This window comes from Spermophilus citellus (genome assembly GCF_964194105.1).
Source record: "Spermophilus citellus genome assembly, chromosome: 17".
In the NCBI taxonomy this organism is placed as follows: domain Eukaryota; kingdom Metazoa; phylum Chordata; class Mammalia; order Rodentia; family Sciuridae; genus Spermophilus; species Spermophilus citellus.
The window spans coordinates 57,026,865-57,047,446 of NC_138199.1; the positions used below are offsets into that span (position 1 = coordinate 57,026,865).

The following is a 20,582-nucleotide window of genomic DNA, read 5'->3' on the forward strand; positions in this document are numbered from 1 at the left end:
GAAAGTGGGTTAAATTAGGACTGTAAGAAGAGGAAGAACAAGAGGCACTCCCCCTTCAAGACACTCATTTGTGCCAATGATAGACATTAAGCTTCAAAATACTCACAATAATTGCATAAGGTAAGAATTATGATGGGCTGGGGATGTGGCTCAAGCGGTAGAGCGCTCGCCTGGCATGTGTGCGGCCCAGGTTCGATCCTCAGCACCACATACAAATAAAGATGTTGTGTCCGCCGAAAACTAAAAAAATAAATATTAAAAAAAAAAAGAATTATGAGCTCCATTTTACAGATGAGGAAAGCAAGTCTCTGAAAGGCTGTCAGACAAATAGTGTCCAGATCTAGGATTCTATGTGGCAGACTCCAAAACTCTTTTCATTTCAGCCCGCTGTGCTCAGAAGTAGAGCTTGCCAGGGTGCCCTACGTAAAATGAGGCAGAAGGCAAGAGCTACCTGCGTTTTCTAGGAGTTGGGGTTCCAAATCATCCCCTGTGTATTCCCATCCACAAAACTAACCTCTTAACCCTTGGTATCTGACACTGGAGCATAGGGGGAATGCTGTGAAATATCCCAACTCCGGCAGGCGGCACTGTGTATCAGATACCAATTCCAGCGTGGCCAGCACGCGGGGGAAACCCATGGGGTGGAGCCACAGGAACAGCCAGGGAACCACGCGTGGGGGCGTGGCCACCATGGCAGGAGGGCGTGTCTGCTAACCAAGCCCTGCCCCACCACTTCTGGCCTCCCCTCCCGGTGGGCGTGTCTCCAATTCTTTCCCCGAGAGACGCGCGTGGGCCGCTCCCCTCTGGGAGGAGGGGTGCTGGTATCGCTGGCGGCCCCTCCCCGTGTGAGGCACGTGGCGGGAGCGGGCCGAACCCAGGGGAAAGAACCTGACCCGCAGGGAGGTGGGGGGACCGGGGCGGCGCCGAGCGAAGCTCAGAGCTACTGGGTTCTGAGCAGAGAGGCGGCTGCTGCGGCAGCGGCGGCGAGAGGGAGGGAAGGAGGCAGGCGGGCGCATGGGGTGCCCAGGTCCCGCCGGCAGCGCGCCCCCTCCGGCCCGGCCGCGCTGATCGCTCAGCGCCTCGAACCCTCGCCCCGAGGCCATGCCGGTCATGAAGGGGTTGCTGGCCCCGCAAAACACCTTCCTGGACACCATCGCCACCCGCTTTGACGGCACGCGTGAGTGGGGCGGAGGCTGCGGCTGGAGGTTCAAGCTGGGGGCCAAGTATCCTTAGGGCCAGGTCAGGTCTCCTGGATGTGGTGAAATCGAGGAGAGAGAATGGAGTTAAGGGTCGAGAGACTCCTGAAGCCTGGTGAAGAAACAGGGAGCGGAGCGCCCTTTGAGGGGAGGAGGGGAAAGGGCCAAGAGCTCAGGGAAGATGGGAGGGTCAAGGTTAGGAGGTGTGACTGGAGACACCAGAGGCTCTATAGGCGGCAAAACTGAGAGGAGATTTGAGAATCACCTACTTCCGGGCAGAGCTGGGCTTGGGGGCGTGTATGGGGGGTTATCTGAGACCTGGAGGTGAGACGAAGTGGCCAGGCGTTCTAGGGACGACTCCTAGACGATTCCAGCTCCCTTTTACCCCACAAAAAGGTGAAAAGATCAGACTTCGGCAGGACCTAGCATGGATTAAGGTCACACGCCTCCAAATCGTGGGGCGTCTGTGTTTAAGATGGATGAGGCGGGAGGGGGCGGTCCTTGCGATGGAGGGAACTCCCAGCTCGCCCACCGGAGCTCGGGTCCCAGGTTCAGCACCTTGGACAGCCACACAACTCCTTCCCGGCCTCTTCTCCCACCATTCCCTCTCTCTACTCTGAAGCCCAGAGATCTCCCCCTGCCCGCCTAGGGAACCCTGACCTGGATCAGGAGGGTGGCGGAACGGTACCCGAGGGCGGAAATCGAGCCGCCAGTGCCCTACCCGCCTCCCCCCCACACACACCTTCCTTGTTTCCATAGCGCCCATCACCGAGGCAACGGGCCCTGGGATGGAAGAAGGAGGCTGCGCCCAGGGCCCAGTGCCTCCCAGGCACCCTTAGTGTCCCCGTCAGCCATCCCACCCCCTGAAAGTCACCTTTCCTAAGGCCCCAGAACTAGCTGTGTCTTAGGGCCCATCCCTCAAATGATTGTGTCCCTGGATGACCCACAACCTACCACCCATTGGAGCAGGAGGGGGCCAGCTCAGGTTCTGCTTCTGGAGGTTGCTGAAATGCCACTCTCAATGCCCTCTCCAGTCTGACTTTGAGCAGTGGGGGCAGATCCCCTGAAAATAGCTAAAGGAATGCTTAAAAGTGGGCCTTTCCTGGAAGACAGGAATGAGGACACTTCTCATCATTGTCTTACCCCCACACTAAGGAAATTTATGAGTTTGGAAAATTCCTGCTTTTTGGTTTCCTAACAATAAAAGGGTGTGATGTCATCAGAATCTTTGCCCTGCTCCCTATAATAGCATAACAGGATGGTGGCTATGGATGTCCTTCCAAAGCTGAGTGAATGTGGGGGAATCATTTTACCTTCTCACAGTAGCACTTATTAAATGCCAGGGCATGTCCTCCCCAAACGAATTGATGTAACTCTCACAACAACCATGCAAAGAAGGTACATTGTGTCCCCCTTTACAGATAAGGAAACTGAGACACAGGAAATGTAATTAACCCAGGTCACAGTCAGTATGTGGCAGGGAAGTGTACTGTAGTTCATGCTCTTACCCACCATGCTAAGCTGCCTTCTCCAGTCACAGCTCACCAGCTTGAAGGCAGGGGGATGGACCACATGGCCTCTTGGGATTTCTTCTCCAACCTTCTAGTATCCCTGCCTCATTTCTAGGCTTCAGTTTTTATCCCTTTGCTCTGTCTCTTGTCCTCATTTCAGAATATCCCAAAGGAGGATCAGGAACCACATGGAAGCCCAGGAAGCTGGTTCAGTGACCCCTACCTACAACTTGGGGCAAATGCTGCCCCATCAGAAGTTAGTTCTTCTCCTGGCCTGGACTTACCTTGATCTTTACCTTCCACAGACAGCAACTTCCTCCTGGCCAACGCACAGGGCCCACGAGGCTTTCCCATCGTCTACTGTTCCGACGGCTTCTGTGAACTCACAGGCTACGGCCGTACTGAGGTCATGCAGAAAACCTGCAGTTGCCGGTTCCTCTATGGCCCAGAGACCAGTGAGCCAGCCCTGCAGCGGTTGCACAAAGCCCTGGAGGGCCACCAGGAGCACCGAGCTGAAATCTGCTTCTACAGAAAGGATGGTGAGAGGCCCAACCAGCCCTGTAGCCCTGCCCAGACCTCACCCGGAGTGCACTGGGCATAGTAGAAGCCTAGGAGCGCTCCTCATACTGTTACAAGCTGACTATGGGACTGAGTGCATTCCTAACCCTCTCTGGACTTTTGTTTCCCCATCTGGAAAATGAAAAAAATTAACCAACAAAATCTCTGGGGTAAAAAAAAAAATCTCTGGGGTCCCTTCCATCTCCCAAAAGGAAGGTGAACCTTCCAAAGAAGGCCTTTGACTATGTCCAGCAAACAAGGGGGACCAGGGAGAAAGATGTGGCATGAGGCTGCTCACTCCTCCCTCCCTCTCTCCATGCCCACAGGCTCAGCCTTTTGGTGTCTCCTGGACATGATGCCCATCAAGAATGAGATGGGGGAAGTTGTGCTGTTCCTCTTTTCTTTCAAGGACATCACTCAAAGTGGAGGCCCAGGACTTGACCCTCCAGGAGCCCATGGGGACAGTAATCGTGGTAACTGCAAGCCTGGGCAGGAGGCATGAAGTCCTTGCCTAAGGTCACATAAGACCTCTCCCACACAGCATCCTGAGATGTGTCCCAACCTATCTCCATGCCCTTCTTCCCAACAGAAAACTCCCTTGGTCGGAGGGCTGCCAGCTCAAAACTTCGGTCCACCAGGAGGCAGAACCGGACTGTCCTACACCGACTGACTGGTCACTTTGGTCGCAGGGGCCAGGGAAGCATCAAGGCCAATAATGTGAGTCCCCCCCATCCAACATCTGCCAAGTCATCCAGCCTTAATTCCTTGCTACTGTCTCCCTGTTTCCCTGCCTGCAGTCTCTCTCCACTGGCTCATTCCTCTGTCCACCCACTTCCCTTATACTACCCTCTGCTCCAACCCATAGTCCCCCACACCTCCTTGCTTCCTTAGGTGACTGACATTTCTCCAGTGATGTGATTGGGATGAGGCTCTAGCAGTATTACATTATCTCACCCTGAACAATGAGGTTATGTCAGTGGGCTGCGGAGGGAGATGGTTAAAATCACAAGCTGCTGTGGTCCTAGGGAGAAAGCCCCCGTTTTTTCTGGGTCTGGCATCTTTCCCTGTGCACCACCTCCAAAGATCCTGATAAAGCCAGGGGATGGAGTCTCCTCTCTATAGTCTGTTAAGGATCTAGGGAGTGTGGTAAGTGGTGCTAGCCTCCCCTCCCCTTGGGACATGCCCGTCACCCACCAGGACCCCAGAACCCAGGAGGAATTTAAGGGAGAATTAGTGACCCTTCAAGCTAGGGCTCGCGTCCAATTTGTGATAACCTCATTCTCAAGTAGGGTGAGAGTCAATCCTTATAGATACTCCCCACAAAATATGACTGGTTAAAAAGGGGGTCTGGGCAGTAGCTTAACAGAGAGAAGGAAATGTCAGGTGCTAGCCTCAGAATCTCTCTCCACACATTCTATCTCAGACTCTCATGGTTGCCCTTGCAATACCCACCATCGCCCTTCCCCCATCCCCTGCCCCTCCCTTCCCCCAGCCTTGGCTCTTTTTCCCCCTAAGAGTTCCCAACTGCCATCTCTCTCCCTTTAGAATGTGTTTGAGCCAAAGCCATCAGTGCCTGAGTACAAAGTGGCCTCCGTGGGGGGATCCCGCTGTCTCCTCCTCCACTACAGCGTCCCCAAGGCTGTCTGGGATGGCCTCATCCTCCTTGCCACCTTTTATGTTGCGGTCACCGTCCCCTACAACGTCTGCTTCTCAGGCGATGACGACACTCCCATCACTTCACGACACACCCTTGTCAGTGACATTGCTGTGGAGATGCTCTTCATCCTGGGTCAGACCCCCTGCCTTGCTGACCCTGGAGGGTGGGCTGTGGGGACCCATTCAACCCAGCCTCCCTCCATCGTGGGCCTGCAGGACCCAGACCTATCCCTTTCTGGATCTTTCATTGATTGTGTGCCCTGCCCCTGTTAGCCTTCAGCCTTGTGACCTCACCTTCCTAAGGACCAGCCAGAGCCCAATCTTTCTCCATTCCTGCTTCCTCCTCCATACTGGGTTCTCCAAGGTTCATTCCATCTTCCCCAGCTCCTTGATCCTTTGGCCTGCTTTTGCAGGCCAAGGCTGCTTAGTAACAACCTCTTGCTCCCTCAGATATCATCCTGAACTTCCGTACCACCTATGTGTCCCAATCCGGCCAGGTGATCTCTGCTCCTCGTTCCATTGGCCTCCACTACCTAGCCACCTGGTTCTTTGTGGATCTTATTGCCGCTCTGCCCTTTGACCTGCTTTATGTCTTCAATATCACCGTGGTGAGTGACCCCCATTCAACCATGTGCCCTAGCCTCTGAACTTCTGCATGGAATCTCCCAATAGAGCATCAATCCCAAACTCAGATGTATTCCTTCCCGTCAACCCATCTGCAAACTTTCATCAGCCACCTGCTGTAGGTACTGGGCTGGGTACTGGAAAGGATCTGAGAGGGTCTGTGCTTTTGGAGAGCTCAGCTCACAATCTTTGAGGGAAGCTGAGACAAATGAAAAGCTAACTATGGCTACCAAGGCGGCATTGGTCTGATGCCAGATGAGTGGTACTTTTCACATTTTTTATTTAACAAACAAATGATGAGCATTTAGCTGTCTGCAAAGCACTATGTGGGGCATGGTCACTGTGGGGAAAAGGGACAAGGATTTAGTCTCCAAGTCTCTGTGTAGGTGAGGGGGACATCAGGGACAGAAGAGAGTGAATGGAAGTAGAAGATGGGGGCTGGGTATTGCTGCATGGGAGCTGGACTGACCTTGGAAATCCAGGATGGAACATGACCCTGTGCAAACATGATCTGAAAGCTGGCCAGTGCCCAGGAGGCAGGAGCACCCACTGGGCAGAGGCTGGGGTGGTCTGGGAAGGCAGGGTTCCTGAGGGAGGTGGGAGCAGAGCTAGGCCTTAAACCGTGAGTAGGATTTGGCTGGCAGGAGACAAGGAGAGAGAGCAGTTGGGGGAGTGCAGTAAGTCAAGCCCAGGAGGTAGAGGCTATGGGGTGGGTTTGGAGACCCAGCATTCCAGGACCTGGATCCTCACCTGGGACTGCCTGGAGATGCCCTAAGTGGTTGGCACACACCCGGTCAGCAGATAGTAGGTCTCCTGGAATCCAGGTGAGGTAGTCCCACCCTGTGTCCCCAGGCCCCCCTTGGCTGTTGGGAGGGGAGGTGGAGAGCAGCTTCCCTGTGTTCTCCCTGCTGCACTCAGCTATAGCAGGAAACCACCTACACGCAGCCGGATTTAACTAGCCGCCAACGGGCTGTGGGCCTCTTCTCCTGGCAGTGCACATGTGTGTGCATGCTCCTACACACGTGTGTGTGTGTGTGTGTGTGTGTGTGTGTGTGTGTGTAAGTCTCCCCAAGGCTCCGGCCATTCTGAACAGGGCTTCCCTACCCATCCCCAGGCATGCATCCACCCCTCTGTGCCCACCAGGCAGTGTCAGCCTGGCAGATGGCTGTCCTTAGGGGAGAGCCAGAGCTGCAGGAGCCTCTGCCCTTCTCTCATGCAGTCCTGCTTTCTCAGATACCTTCAGGAACACTTTAGAGTTCACTACTTTCACTCATATCATCAAATGAGAGATTCACTGTAACTCTTCAGGAAAGGTTCTCTTATCTATCTTCTCCAGGTGTTGACAAGAGGCTCAAAAAGGTTAAGCAATTTGTTGGAGGTCATACAGTTAGCAGTGGCAGGCAGGAGATTAGAACCAGATCTTCAGACTCCAAGTCTAGTAGTTTGGTATACCCACCTCCCAGGTAACCTGGGTACCTAAGTGAGTGGTTTAGGGGAGATGAGAATCAATGCTGAGGGGCCAGAGAGAGAGAGAGAGTGGAAATAGAGGAGGTGTAGGCAAGGCACCAGCAGATCCAGAGACTTAGAGTTAAACCAGGGACATTCCAGTTTGAAGAGATTCAGAGGAGGATTCTTAAAGGTGTGAGGCCCCGGGGCAGGTGACTGGGAGAATCCCTAAAGGACTCAGATTTGGAGCCAAGAACTCTGGGGGCTGGGAGAGCCCATGGCTCACACGGGAGAAACAAGGCCAACTCCTTTCCAGTTCTTTCACCTAAAATGAGAGAAAATGGCATGAGGTGGTCCAGGAGCAGTGTAGGGCCAGGGCTGTGGGGAATGCTCCTGGAGGTCCCTGCTGGGGCAGTAGGGGTCTTCACATCACATCCCAGAGCCTCCAGCTCCAGCTGCCAAGCTGCGCTCACCCACAAAATGAGCCCCACCTGCTTCCCATCTCCAAGATTGGAAGAGCAAATTGAAGTAATAACTATTATAATGAAAATAGGAGTCTGGGGGTTGGGGTGTAGCTCAGTGGTAGAGCACTCGCCTAGCACAGCAAGGCCCTGTGTTCAAGCATCAATACTGCTAAATAATAATAATCATAATAATAGCACTTGGGGTAGTATTAGTGAAGGCTCACAGGACCCGGACTAATAGCCACTGGCTCCATCCACCTCTAGTTTAGCCCAGGAGCCCTCAATCCCTGCTCTCCTTGTCATCTGCAGCTGATCCACAGAGGGAAGGGTCCCTAACCTTTTCTAGTCCTGAAACTTCTTGCCTGTTCCCTCCCCACCATGTTTCTCTGTGTCAGTTGCCCACCAGTGACAAACAGCTCTTGCCCACAGTTGATGGTGCCTAGGACACTGGAACTTTGAGCAGGGTTCTTGAAGAGATCATTTGGACTGGTTCCTGAACCATCCCACTTTGCTGTCAGTCAGTCAATATCTGAGTCTCAGCTTCTTTTTCCTGTCTGTGACATTGAACAAATCATTAGCCTCTCTGAGCCTTAGTTTATTCATCAGCAAATTGGGAACAATGATAATCAAATCAAAAGCACACTTTTTTTTAATGAGAACGACAGATGCTTAGCACAGGGTCTGGCATACACAGGAAGTCCTTACCTGGTGGCTAAATATGCTCTTTCCCCACTGCATTTCCTGGCTATTTTCTCCGGACATCAGGGATAATTTTCTTCTTGCAGCCTCACCTGTCTCCAGGGTGTCTTGCGGGAAGGGCCTGGGTGGGGACCCAGGGCTATGTGAGGGCTCTGAGGAGGCATGCCTGCTGACATCCTCCCTGGGCCACCACCCTCACCCCTGCAGACCTCGCTGGTGCACCTGCTGAAGACGGTGCGGCTGCTGCGGTTGCTGCGCCTGCTGCAGAAGCTGGAGCGGTACTCGCAGTGCAGCGCTGTGGTGCTCACGCTGCTCATGTCCGTCTTTGCACTCCTTGCTCACTGGATGGCCTGCGTTTGGTATGTCATCGGGCGCCGGGAGATGGAGGCCAATGACCCGCTGCTCTGGGACATTGGTGAGCCACCAACCCCAGACTTCCCACCTGTCCCGCCTGATCCCCAAACTGATACTCTCCACTAGGACTCACCACCCCCCAAACCACAATTCCCCATTCATTCAGCATACATTCCCTGAGCTCCTTCTGGATCAGGCATGGGAATAAAGTTAAGGGCTCTGCCTTTCTGGAAGCTCAGCATAGCAGGGAAGTAAGGTCAGCGATAAGTGACCAAAACACAGTATGGGAAACACTCTGATGGTGGGGGAGTGTATTTTGGACAAAGGAAGTGGCATATACAAAGATTCAGAAAGAGCTTGGCCTGTCCCTATCACTTCCTCCTTATCTAGGCTTAAAGGCCACTGACCAGGAGCTAGCCCTCAGTGTTCCCCTAGAGGGCAGGTCAGATCCTGGGGAATTGTCCTTGATACCTCTCTGTCCTTCACCCCACACCCGGCCTACCATGTCAGATATTACCTCTCAGTATTCCTTGGGTCTGGCCTCTTCTCTCCATCTTTTTTGCCCCTTCCCTCACCCCCTCTCTTACCTGGGCTTCTACAATGGCCTCCTACTATCTCCCTGCCCGTATCTTATCCCTTCTCAATTACCCTCCTCTCTAAGCCAAAGTGGTCTCCCAAGAATCAATGCTGACTTGCCCCACCCTTGGCTTGGACTCTTCCAGTGGCTCCCACTGCCCTTAAATTAAGTCCACACCCTTTGCACTCCCTGGACAGCCCAGCACCCCCTGTTCCCATGGCCCTCCCTGTATCCCATGCTTTCTGGGCTGCAGCCACTCTGGCCTCCCTCCTGGACCTAGGACTTACTGCTTTTCTCTCTGGGCCTTGAACATGCTTTTCTCCCTGGGATCTGCCCTCTCTTCTCCCTCATCTCTTCTCCACCTAGGTGAGTTTTCTGTTCCTTGCAATCTCAAGCAAAATGCCCTGTCCTAAGGTAACCCCCAGGAATCCCCACCCCCAACTGCTGACTGGGTTGGCTCTCCCTCATCTGTTATGATTCTAAACACAGCCTATGCTTCAGTAACTTTCCTTAAACCGGTGACGATTTACTTAATTCTCTATCCCTTCTAGATTGTACCACGGCAGGGAGGCACAAAGCAAAAAGAGTTGAAGGGGCACCCCGAACAGTCAGAAGTGTAGGGAGTGGTAGCCTTGAACTTCGATTGTAGCCAGTTCACCCTGGCGATGCCCGGGCATAGGCTGCTCTGTTTATTTTCTGTGGCAACCCTCGAAAAGGGGCCCTGCTTTCCTCTGCCTCTGTAAATACTTGCCCAAGGTCGAGCACAGGCAGCTCAGGGACACTCGGTTCTCTGCCGCTCATGCCATCGGGCCTCCCTCCTTCCCTCCACCCGCAGGCTGGTTGCATGAGCTGGGCAAGCGGCTGGAGTTGCCCTATGTGAACGGCTCGGCTGGCGGCCCGTCGCGGCGCAGCGCCTACATCGCTGCGCTCTACTTCACGCTCAGCAGCCTCACCAGCGTGGGCTTCGGCAATGTGTGCGCCAACACCGACGCGGAGAAGATCTTCTCTATCTGCACTATGCTCATTGGTGGTGAGGACAGAAGCCCACCATGCTCGGGGTCCCTGCAAAGCCCTGTGTGCCCATGGGAAAACTGAGGCCCAGGGACAGCAAACTGTCCACCCGAGTCCTGACCGTGGTGTATTCATTTCACTGACGTTTCCTCAGTGCCCACGACTGAGTCCACAAAGAGCCGTGGCCTCTTTTGAACCAGTGGGAAACCCAAGTTCATGACTTAATGGGGGGATCATGGAGGAGCCTCCAGTTTGACGCCTCTGTGACCCACCCCCTATTTCCTGCATCCAATGCCAGCTGGGCATGTGGGAGCCTGCTGCTCTCCTGGACTCGCAGACCCATCCAGGGCAGGATGGGTGTGAGAGCATGGGGAGGCTACCTCGGCGGGGGGAACCCACCTCAGGGGTGGCGGCCCCTGACACATTGCCTATCACTGCCGCAGCGCTGATGCATGCCGTAGTGTTTGGGAACGTGACAGCCATCATCCAGCGCATGTACTCGCGCCGCTCGCTGTACCATAGTCGTATGAAGGACCTCAAGGACTTCATCCGTGTGCACCGCCTGCCGCGCCCGCTCAAGCAGCGCATGCTTGAATACTTCCAGACCACGTGGGCGGTCAACAGTGGCATCGACGCCAATGAGGTAGTACAGCTGGGGTTCCTGGTATCATCCCAGGTCCTACATGTGGCAGTGCAGGGGGAACTGGGCCACTGCCTCTCCAGGTTTGGAATGGAGGCAGATAAGGCCCAAGGAGGGGAGTGCTCTTCCCAAAGGCACTGCACCCAAACTGAGTCCAAATCCCTTTTCCTTTGCACTTGAATATGGGAGCCAAAAGGGAGCTCTAGACTGCACTAATGCCATTCTCCACTCAGTCCACATTTCCTGAGCACCTGCTCTGGGGCCTCAGTGCAGGAAGTAGGGAGGTTAGAGATGATTACATCCAGCCCCTGTCCTTAGAATGGTGGCAGAGGGAGATGGGTAAACAGAAAACCAACCTGTGGCTAGTACTATGCAGGAGGATGTTGGTGCAGTAGGGCCCTTGCTGGGTCTGGGCCCAGAGTAAGGAAAGTAGCCCAGAAGAGGGGACATCATAAAGAACAAGAAGGAAATCAGCCTTCTAACAGGAAGGCCATTCCAGGCAAAAAAGAAAAAGAAAAGAAAATGGGAACACAGAGCAGGAAGCGTTGGTGAAAGAGCAGAGTTTGTTTCTTCAGGGAACTGCAAGTAGTTGAGAGAGGCTTCAGGAGTGTGCGAATGCTGTGGGGGTGAGGCGGGAAGGAGTGTCAGCTGGGACTGGGGAGGCTGTAGCCTCAGCGCATGGATGGCCTTGAGTTTAAATTTTATCCTGCTGAATCTTTAGGCTGGACCTGGCACGGGGACGAAGAAGGGAATTAGTTGGTATGATACTTCTGAGGGAAGGATCCCTAGGACTGGGTGGTTTCCAGATGGTTGCAGAAGAGGAACTCAGAGTGACTCCCAGTTGTCTGGCTTGGACAGAAGGGTGAGATGGAGGCTTTACAGGAGGAAGACTGAGCTTAGGAGTGAGGGTGAGAGTCCAGGCTTAGGCCACGAAGAGGGTGTGGTGCCTGTGGGAGATCCAGGTGGAGGTTGCCCAGAGAGTAGTTGGAAATATAGATCTGGACCCCATGTTGGGGCTCACAGGTAGAGGGGAAGCCAGGAGCTGGTTGCCATGATGCAGGGAGATTTTGGCAAGTGAGAAGCAAGCTGATGAGCCAAGCAAGGAGCCTGGGAGAAAACCAGGAAGGGGCAGCCAGAGAGATGGAAAGAGAAATGGGAGGGAGTCCTTCAAGGACCCAGAGGGGACAAGAGGGAAAGTTCAATAAACCAGAGTGGCCAAGGGGCAATTATATGAGGACAGAAATATGGACAGTAAGTTTGGTCCTGGGAGATCATTGGTAATGTTCAAGATCTAGCATCATCCTTTTACAGATGGGGATACTGAGACCTAGAGAGAGGAAATCAATTGACCAAAGTCCTCAGGGATTTAAGAGCAAAGTTGACTCAGTCTCCTGACTCCAGTTGAAGCCATCCCTACCAGGGATGGCTCTTGACTTTGTGGGGTTCAGTAACTAAGACACATGAGGGACCAATGTGTGTAGGTAGCCATATGCAATGGACAAAAGGGATAAAGCCTGGTTTCTGTCCCAGAAGTGAGGTTGGAAGGTTGTCAGCAAGCACCTGCCAGGTTAGACACACGAAAATCTCCTGAAGATCTCTAATGAATGACTTCAAAGCACAGGGCAAGTTGGCACCCTTGCCTTGAAGACAGTGTAACACATTTGTAGACTTAAGTAATAGTTGCAGGGGGATGGCCAGAATGACCTATGCCCCTTATGCAGTTACTGCGTGACTTCCCAGACGAGCTGAGAGCTGACATTGCTATGCACCTGAATCGGGAGATCCTGCAGCTACCGCTATTTGGAGCAGCAAGCAGGGGCTGCCTGCGGGCCCTCTCCCTGCACATCAAGACCTCGTTTTGTGCTCCGGGCGAGTACCTGCTGCGCTGTGGGGATGCCCTGCAGGCACACTATTACGTCTGCTCCGGCTCGCTGGAGGTGCTCCGAGACAACATGGTGCTGGCCATTCTGGGTGAGGACCCCACCATCACCCACCACCTACCATGGAACTTTCCACAGGGCTTGGGGATGGCCAGGAGTCTAGATAATGGGATGCCTCTAATGGATATCTGGAATGCAATTGAGGAGCACACTGGGTCTTTTCACACTATTACCGTCCCTCTTGACCATTCCCCTCCCACTCTCTCCTAATGCCTTTGGCTGTCCCTCAACCTATCCATCTTTCTCCAATGGCTGTCCCTCAAGTCAATCAATCCTTTACCGTTGTACCATTTCCCAATTCCATTGCCCTTCCCTGTTGGCCCAAAACTCCATTGACCTTTCCTTTTAACTGACCTCTCTGGTCATTCTTCATTGATCACCTAATTCCATTGATCATTCCTCCAGCTCACATCCCCATAGATTTTTCTCCCAACCTCACCAGTCATTCTTCATTCAACCTTTTCTCAGTTCCATTGATTATATTCACCAATCCTCTTGATTGACCCACCTTCGACCATCCTTCAAATGCACTGAGCATCTCTAACCCATTGACTACCTCCCACTGATATCCTATTAGTTCCTTTGCCTCAGCTGACTGTCCCCATCCTTTACCCACAGGGAAGGGGGACCTGATTGGGGCAGATATCCCTGAGCCTGGGCAGGAGACTGGGTCGGGAGCAGGCCCAAGCTGTGTGCTGAAGACCAGCGCTGACGTGAAAGCTCTGACCTACTGTGGCCTGCAGCAGCTGAGCAGCCGAGGGCTGGCTGAGGTCCTGCGGCTGTATCCTGAGTACGGGGCTGCCTTCCGGGCTGGCCTGCCCCGGGACCTTACCTTCAACTTGCGCCAGGGTTCTGACACCAATGTATGTAGACCTCTTATGGTCTCCACCCACTCCAAGTTCCCTTCCTTCAAAGCAGATCTCCCTCAGCCTCAGAGAGGCTCAGGCATCTCCTTCTACCCTGAAAATGTCATTTCTCAACATCAGGCACCTTCTTTACCTGCTTAATATCTTCCAACCCACTGCTCCATTGGCCATCACCCAGCCCTTGGACCATCTCTGCTGCCCATGTCTGTTGAGCACCCTTTGGCCTCACCCCACACTACTTCCGTCCTCCACAATGCCTCTCCTTCATATTCCTCCCTGAATTGCCACTACCCTGAGGCCTCTTCTTCTCCACTCTTGTCCCAGTGTCTCCTGAGCCTACTTTGTTTCAGGCTGGGTTGGCCTGGATTTTATACCCTAGGCTTTTTTTTTTTTTTTTCCTGGTGGTGGTGTTGGGGATTGAACCAAGAGCCTGGTGAGGCAAGTACTCTGTCAACTGAGCTATATCCCCAGCTCCTACCAACCTTTGGTAGGGGCTTTGTCTGCTACTTCTCAGTCTCACTTTGCCACTTAGGATTCCTCCAAGTCAGAGTTTGTGGTGTCTGACTCGATTCCACAAAAAGACCCCACAATTCTCAACCCCTTAACACTGTTGGGTGGGACTAGGAGGGGCTGCACTAGGGAACTGAGGAGGTGGGAGTTAACTTGAATCCCCCCCATGTCCCCACAGGGTCTTAGCCGTTTTTCCCGATCCCCTCGCCTCTCCCAGGTAACACTCCTTCCTGGGTGGGGGTGAGGTTGCTCTGGGAAGAGGTGGGGAGTGAGGCCTCCTTTCCTTGGCTTCTCTGATGCAGGGAGAAGGGAAAGGGAAGGGGAGGCAGCATGTGGTAGTGAAAAGGCTGTGACCACCTAGTCAAGAGGTCCGTTCACCTTCTTGTGACATTGGCTGCACCCTCTGTCCATAGCCTCGTTCGGACAGCCTTGGCTCCTCCTCAGACAAGACTCTGCCATCTATCACAGAAGCTGAGGGTGGCATGGAGCCTGGGGGTGGTCCCAGACCCCGCCGGCCTCTCCTGCTGCCCAATCTCAGCCCAGCACGGCCCCGGGGCTCTCTGGTCAGCCTTTTGGGTGAAGAGCTGCCCCCCTTCTCAGCCCTTGTCTCCTCTCCTTCCCTGTCCCCATCAACTTCCCCTGCCCTGGCTGGCCAGGGCCAGAGCCCCTCCCCACATGCCCCCCCCAGGTGCACTACTGCCTGGAAGCCTCCCCAGCTTCTCATTCCCCCACTGGGAACCGTTGGACCTCCGGACCTCAGTCCCCGGTGAGATGCCAGCCTTCCCTGCCTTTCCCATATCCCTGCTGGCTTCCAGAACCTTCTATGGCCTCCATCCCTAGCATTCCAACCAGCGCTCCTTCCTATCTCTGCCCCATTGGCCCACCCTACCCTTTCAACTACAGCTTACAGCCCCATCCTGCTTTGACCACTGCTCTTCCCAGCTCCCCCGTTCTGCTGCCCCGTTCGCTCTCCGCCTGCTTTGTTTTGGCCCTTGTGCCTTCCCCACGGGGCTGATGAGTACTGCCCCATCCTCAGGATAGTGGATGGCATTGAGGACTCTGGCAGCACAGCTGAGGCCCCTACATTCCGGTTCAGCAGGAGGGCTGAGCCCCCAAGGCCCCGCTTGCAGGCCCCCTCTACAGGTAAGGGGCAGCAGTCACTTCAGCTCACATTCACCCATCCATTTATCCTTTCATCCCTCCATCCATCCACATGCAGTAGGCACGGATCTTGTGTCAGGCGCCACCTGGGAACGCACGTATAAACCAGACCCGGCCCTTGCTCTTGTGAAGCTCCCTTTCTAGTGGGGAGACACCAGTGTACACAGATAAACAATTCTAGAACTAGGTGCTAAATTCGGTGATTGAGACAAGAACAGGACTGTATAATAGGAGACGAGGGGACACTTGAGTTGCTTCTTAAAGGGTGGGTAGGACTTTGGTGGAACAGCATAACTGTTAAAAGACATGAAGGCAGGCAAACCGGAGGACTATTTTGTTCAGATGACAGAGAGAAGCTCCATGTGTAGAACTGGGGGTGGGATCAGGCATGGAAGAGCAGGGGAGGGTGGGAGAAATTACAGGGCCTTACGACCAGCCTAAGGAATTTAGGGTCAGCTCCCTGACCCCAGAACTCTCTCTTTCTTGCTCCCTGCCTGCCTGGTGACAGAGGGGTCTAACCCAAGCTGTATGTTCAGATATTCATGCTTCATGAACTTGCCTGCATTCCCTCATCTCATTTTGCAGGTACCAGACCAAGCCAGGAACTGGCCACTGAGGCTGAGGAGGTGAAGGAAAAGGTCTGCAGGCTGAACCAGGAGGTGGGTTGGGGCTGGCTTTCCCCCTCCAACCTTGAATTGGAAAGCAAGTCTGGCTCTGGAGTTCAGAAAGTCACATTAGCTGGATGACTTTGGGCGAGTCACATAACCACTCTGAACTTCATTTTTCTCACCTAAAAAAATGGGAAAAATAATAACATGTTTTTCCCAGAGTTATAAGGATGAGAGTGCATATGTGCCTGGTCTAGTCCCTGGCTCATCATAGATATTCAGTAACAGTTGGTGACCCCTCCAACCAGCTCAGGGTTTCCAACCTGCAAAGAAAAAGGACCTCTTCTCCAATCTCCCTGGCCCCCACAGGACTCTCTCCTGCCTGGGGCCATCCAACTATATCTGATACTCAAGTCCTTTTCCCTTACCCAACTCTGGGAAATGAGGGTCTAGCAGCTGTGTATGTTGGGGCCAGAGAACAGGGAGGCTAAGAAGTCTTCAGGCCTGAGGATCTGGGCCCAGATGACTGAGTCCTGACAGGGAAGAGCCCAGATCCTCTATGTCAAGGTGTTACCTCTACCCCCTCCCCAAGAGATTGCAGTGCTGTCACGACAGAGTGAACAGACCCAGCCCTTGGGACTCCTTCTCCCTGGGCTCTGACAAACAGCGGGCACCCCAGAGGGTGGAGCCTGGGCTGGGGCGGGTCCTGGGCCCTGAGTGAGGCCAGCCCCTGTTTTGTAAGGTTCTAGGCAAGTGGTTCCCAAACCTGAGTATCTCTCAGAACCACTTGTTAAAATGCAGATTCCAGGGCCGAACCCAATTTGGGCTGTCTAGGGCGAGGCCCAGAAATCTGCATTTTGATAAGTTTCTCAATTGATTCTGCACTCATTACTTTGAAAAGCATTGATGTAAACACTTGAGCTCGTGTGATGGGTTCACTTGATGTGTCTGTTGCTTCACAGCTACATGGGTCTCTTTGAGCACATTTTTCTACATTTTGTAAAAGCAAGGGAGAGGGGATAATATTGCAGTGTCTGCTGCCCAAAATCCTTTTTGGAAAGAGCCTGGGTTATTTACCTCTAGTCCAAAATTACCCCTTACCTGCTTTCTTCCCAGGATGGCCTGATCTTTTATTGAAGAGCTTTACAAACTGTAGGGGGAGGGGAGATGTGTCTGGTTATTGTTGTAGCATCTGTGAAACAATTTGCTGTGTTTTCAACAGATCTCCCGCCTCAACCAGGAAGTGTCTCAGCTGAGCCAGGAGCTGCGGCACGTGATGGGCCTGCTGCAGGCCAGGCTGGGTCCCCCAGGCCACCCAGCAGTCTCAGCTTGGCCCCCGTGCCCTCCTTATCCCCGGCAGAGACCACCACACATCTCTCCTTGTGTGTCTGGACCACCACCCAACCTCCAGGATACTACGCTTGCTGAGGTCCACTGCCCGGCCAGTGTGGGGACAGAGGAGATGGACCTGAGACCTTCCATGTTGGCCCCCTATCCTTCAGAGCCTGACCCTCTGGGACCCTCCCCAACGCCAGAAGCTTCACCCCCTACCCCAAGCCTTCTGAGGCAAAGCTACCAGTCTAGGTCAGACACATTCCACTGACCCCGGCCCCAGGCCCAGGCCTATCTGGGGTGGGCATTGCTGCCTGCTATCCAGGGAGGAGCTGGGCCCCTTGGCCTCCTGCCTCGGGGTCAGCAGCCACCAGCTGGTCTGGTTGGCTCTGGATTCTCTGGACTTTTTAACAAAGCGTGGTCACCTCGACCCTGTTCCCTTTTCCAAATCTTCCCTCGTCTTTCTCTGTGAGGGGAGCCACCTGAGGCCGTGGAATCCAGCAGGCATGAGATGGACTGTGGTGCCTTTGGGCTGGGCAGATGAGATGTCCTATTTTCTCTCCAGGACTTGGAGGCAGGTAGAGATTGGGGAGCAGTGGGGATGGGTAGGGGCCCCAGATCCAATCTGGGAAACGAAGGCTGAGGCGAGTCCAGGACTCAGCAAGAGAGATAGATAGTAGAACTCCATTTGGTACACAGCTCAGTGACCCTGTGAGGTCTCTGTCCCAGTTCCTGGATCCTTTGCTGGAGACCCTGAGAGCAGTGTCACTTTGAGAGGGTTAGGTTTCAGATTCTAGTTGGTATTTAAGCAACCCAGGACACTTTAAACCTCCCACTGTTAGCCTAGACTGGAGGGGCTCACCTCATCCCATAGCACACACAGGAAACCAACTGATACCACCAGAAATGTATTCTTTGGCTCTCAGAGGTTTTTTTGTTTTGTTTTTTCAAAAATACAAATTAGCTGCCAACATTAAAAATCAAGACAGAATCACATGAAAATCTAGTACTCCAGCTTCTCTAAAAAAAATGTAGGACATCTGGCCACATTTTGCCAACATCTATCTATCAATAATCAGTAATCACCTGGTGTTTGGTACAGCTGTTCTCTCTAGATGGGATCTAAAGTCCCCATTTCTTTGTGGCTCCACATTTCTTTTTCTTTTTTTTCCTATACTGAGAATTAAATGTAGAGGTGCTTTACCATAAACTATATCCCCACCCTTTCTATTTTATTTTGAGACAGGGCCTGGCTAAGTTACAGAGGCTGTCCTCAAACTTGCAATCCTCCTGCCTCAGCCTCCTAAGTAGCTAGGATTATAGCAGTTCCCACATTTCTTGATCATCTCCTGACACCTAGTTACCTTCTCTTGTTTAGATTCTTTGTCTGGTCTCTGTGTGTGATTGGAGTTTGCAATCCCTACCTTAGAGTAGGTTCCCAAGTCTTGTGCCCTTTGGGTGTTTGGGGGGCCCAGTAATGTCTGTTTCTCCCCCTGGGATTAGGTCTATCAACATTTGTTTCTGTCTCTCTACAGGCTGTCACTCAAGGTGGTCTCTTCTGCTGCCAGCAACTCAAAACATTCCCAGAATCACTCCCTATCCTGCCCCCAACCCCAGACTCCAGCCAAGCCTGTTCTTCCCCATATCCACATGGTCTCATTCAGGACCTGGACTTCTCAAAAACCTGCCCTGGTCTCCAGCTTTCCTTTCCCACCCAGCACCCTGGGCTCACTTTTGGATAGGAAATAAACTCTTTTATTTTTGTAGTTGTTGGCTCTGGCTGTTTCTGGGGGTTGGTCCGAGAGCCCCAGGGCTTTGGAGGAACCAACCCAGCAGTCACTCCTCACCATACCCCGGGGGCCTGTTGCTGTCTCTAGGAAGGGCAAAGGCGCCAGCCAATCCACTTGGCACTACATTCACGCCACCAGGGATCCCCAGGGATGAGGGAGAAACCTTAATGAGTCCCTAAGGGCCTGCTATACACTCTCCTTCCCACCACTCAGTCACAGTCACAAATAAACACACAGTATATGGGAGGGACAGTCCTGGGTCAGGCCCACTGCCAGCCTTGGAAAAGTAGGCTCAGAGGACTACCTACCTCTCCTGTATAAGGAACTATTGCAGGGCAGGGGAAGAGCCCCAACCTGCTAGGAATCCACTCAGCCTCATCTCCTCTTCCCCCTTAAGCCCTCTCTTTTCTCTCAGCTTTCACTTCTCTGATGATCACTGTTGGGGGGGCAGGTTATGGATGTTATAAAAAAACAAGATGTGAGGGAGATAGTGGAATGAGATGGACATTATTACCCTATATACAGGTATGATTGCATGAATGCTGTGACTCTACATCATGTACAACCAGAGAAATGAAGAGTTGTGCTCCATTTGTGTAAAAATAATTAATCAAAAAACAAAACAAACAAACAAAACCCAAGACACTCAGATGGAACAAGGTGTGGGCACAAACTTGTGTGTGTGTGTGGGGGGGTTGTCCTAGTTCCATTCTCCAGCTCAGGCTCCAGAGTATGACTGTTTTAGCTAGAGTCATAGACACAATGGCAACCGTGTCTCGGGTGGGCTTTGGTTCCAAACAGATTTTGAGTAATGTCCCTGATGAAATGCAGAAGCAGAGGAGGCACTGGCCTACGTTGGGAGGGAGGGAGTGAACAGAAGCTGAAATGGTCCTAATCTGTATTGAGGGGAGCAGAAGAAGTAGAAATAGTCCTAATCCACATGGGGTAGGGGAGATGGGTTCTAGTCCATATTAATGGATGGAGAGTGCCGGGGCAAATGTTGACTGTTTCTTTGTATTTGGCATCAGAGAGAAGAGCTGGTTCTGATTGGGCATGGGGAGAGGCAGGAATCCTAGTGTGATCGGAAGCCAAGCTGCTGGGCCAAAGTAGGAGGTTTTTATGCCTGCGAGGTGGCAGAAGCTCTCTCTTTGATCTCACCTAGTATTTTCCAGAAAACTTTTCCTATAAACTTCCATCGCCATTCCAGTCACTGAATGTTCCAAAATCGGATTCCTAGAGCTGACTTGGCTGCAAAGTAAACAGGGGTTTCTCCGGGTTAGTGAGTACATAGGGTTGGTACACGAGGCCTCTTGTACATTTTCATTCATAGCATGTTTCTCCTTTCCATCTGTACTCTCCCAGTGCTCCACCATCCGCCTTCCCTCTGGGTGCCTGGAACCGGGGGTGACGCGGTTAACAGGCCTGGTCTGACTCCGCCCCGCCGGCAGCGGAATCCACCCTAAGCCTAGGTCCCAGGCAGCCACCAGCTTCTCCCAGCACCGCGAACTACAAGTCCCGCCACCCCTCGCGCTCGCCCTCCCTCCTCTCCCGCGGCCCCCTCCCGCGTCGCCTGTGGGTCGGCCATGAGTGCCTCCCATTGGTCTTCCCGCCCTGTCAGTCACTTGAGAGCATGGAGGGG

At 53.2% G+C, this 20,582-nt stretch overlaps 1 protein-coding gene across 1 annotated transcript; it reads left to right on the forward strand.

Annotated features, from left to right (window-relative positions):
- The first annotated feature begins 796 nt into the window (after nucleotides 1-796).
- On the forward strand, nucleotides 797-18,830 carry KCNH4 (potassium voltage-gated channel subfamily H member 4). The gene is made up of 17 exons (XM_081271329.1): nucleotides 797-1,177; nucleotides 3,013-3,246; nucleotides 3,592-3,738; nucleotides 3,855-3,982; nucleotides 4,811-5,054; nucleotides 5,372-5,529; nucleotides 8,362-8,569; nucleotides 9,921-10,115; nucleotides 10,540-10,739; nucleotides 12,458-12,707; nucleotides 13,295-13,539; nucleotides 14,231-14,269; nucleotides 14,466-14,818; nucleotides 15,089-15,195; nucleotides 15,799-15,872; nucleotides 17,044-17,731; nucleotides 18,689-18,830. The coding sequence occupies exons 1-16, from the start codon at nucleotides 1,102-1,104 to the stop codon at nucleotides 17,422-17,424; spliced, it is 3,039 nt and encodes a 1,012-aa protein (XP_081127455.1). The 5' UTR covers nucleotides 797-1,101; the 3' UTR covers nucleotides 17,425-17,731; nucleotides 18,689-18,830.
- Nucleotides 18,831-20,582: the final 1,752 nt, after the last annotated feature.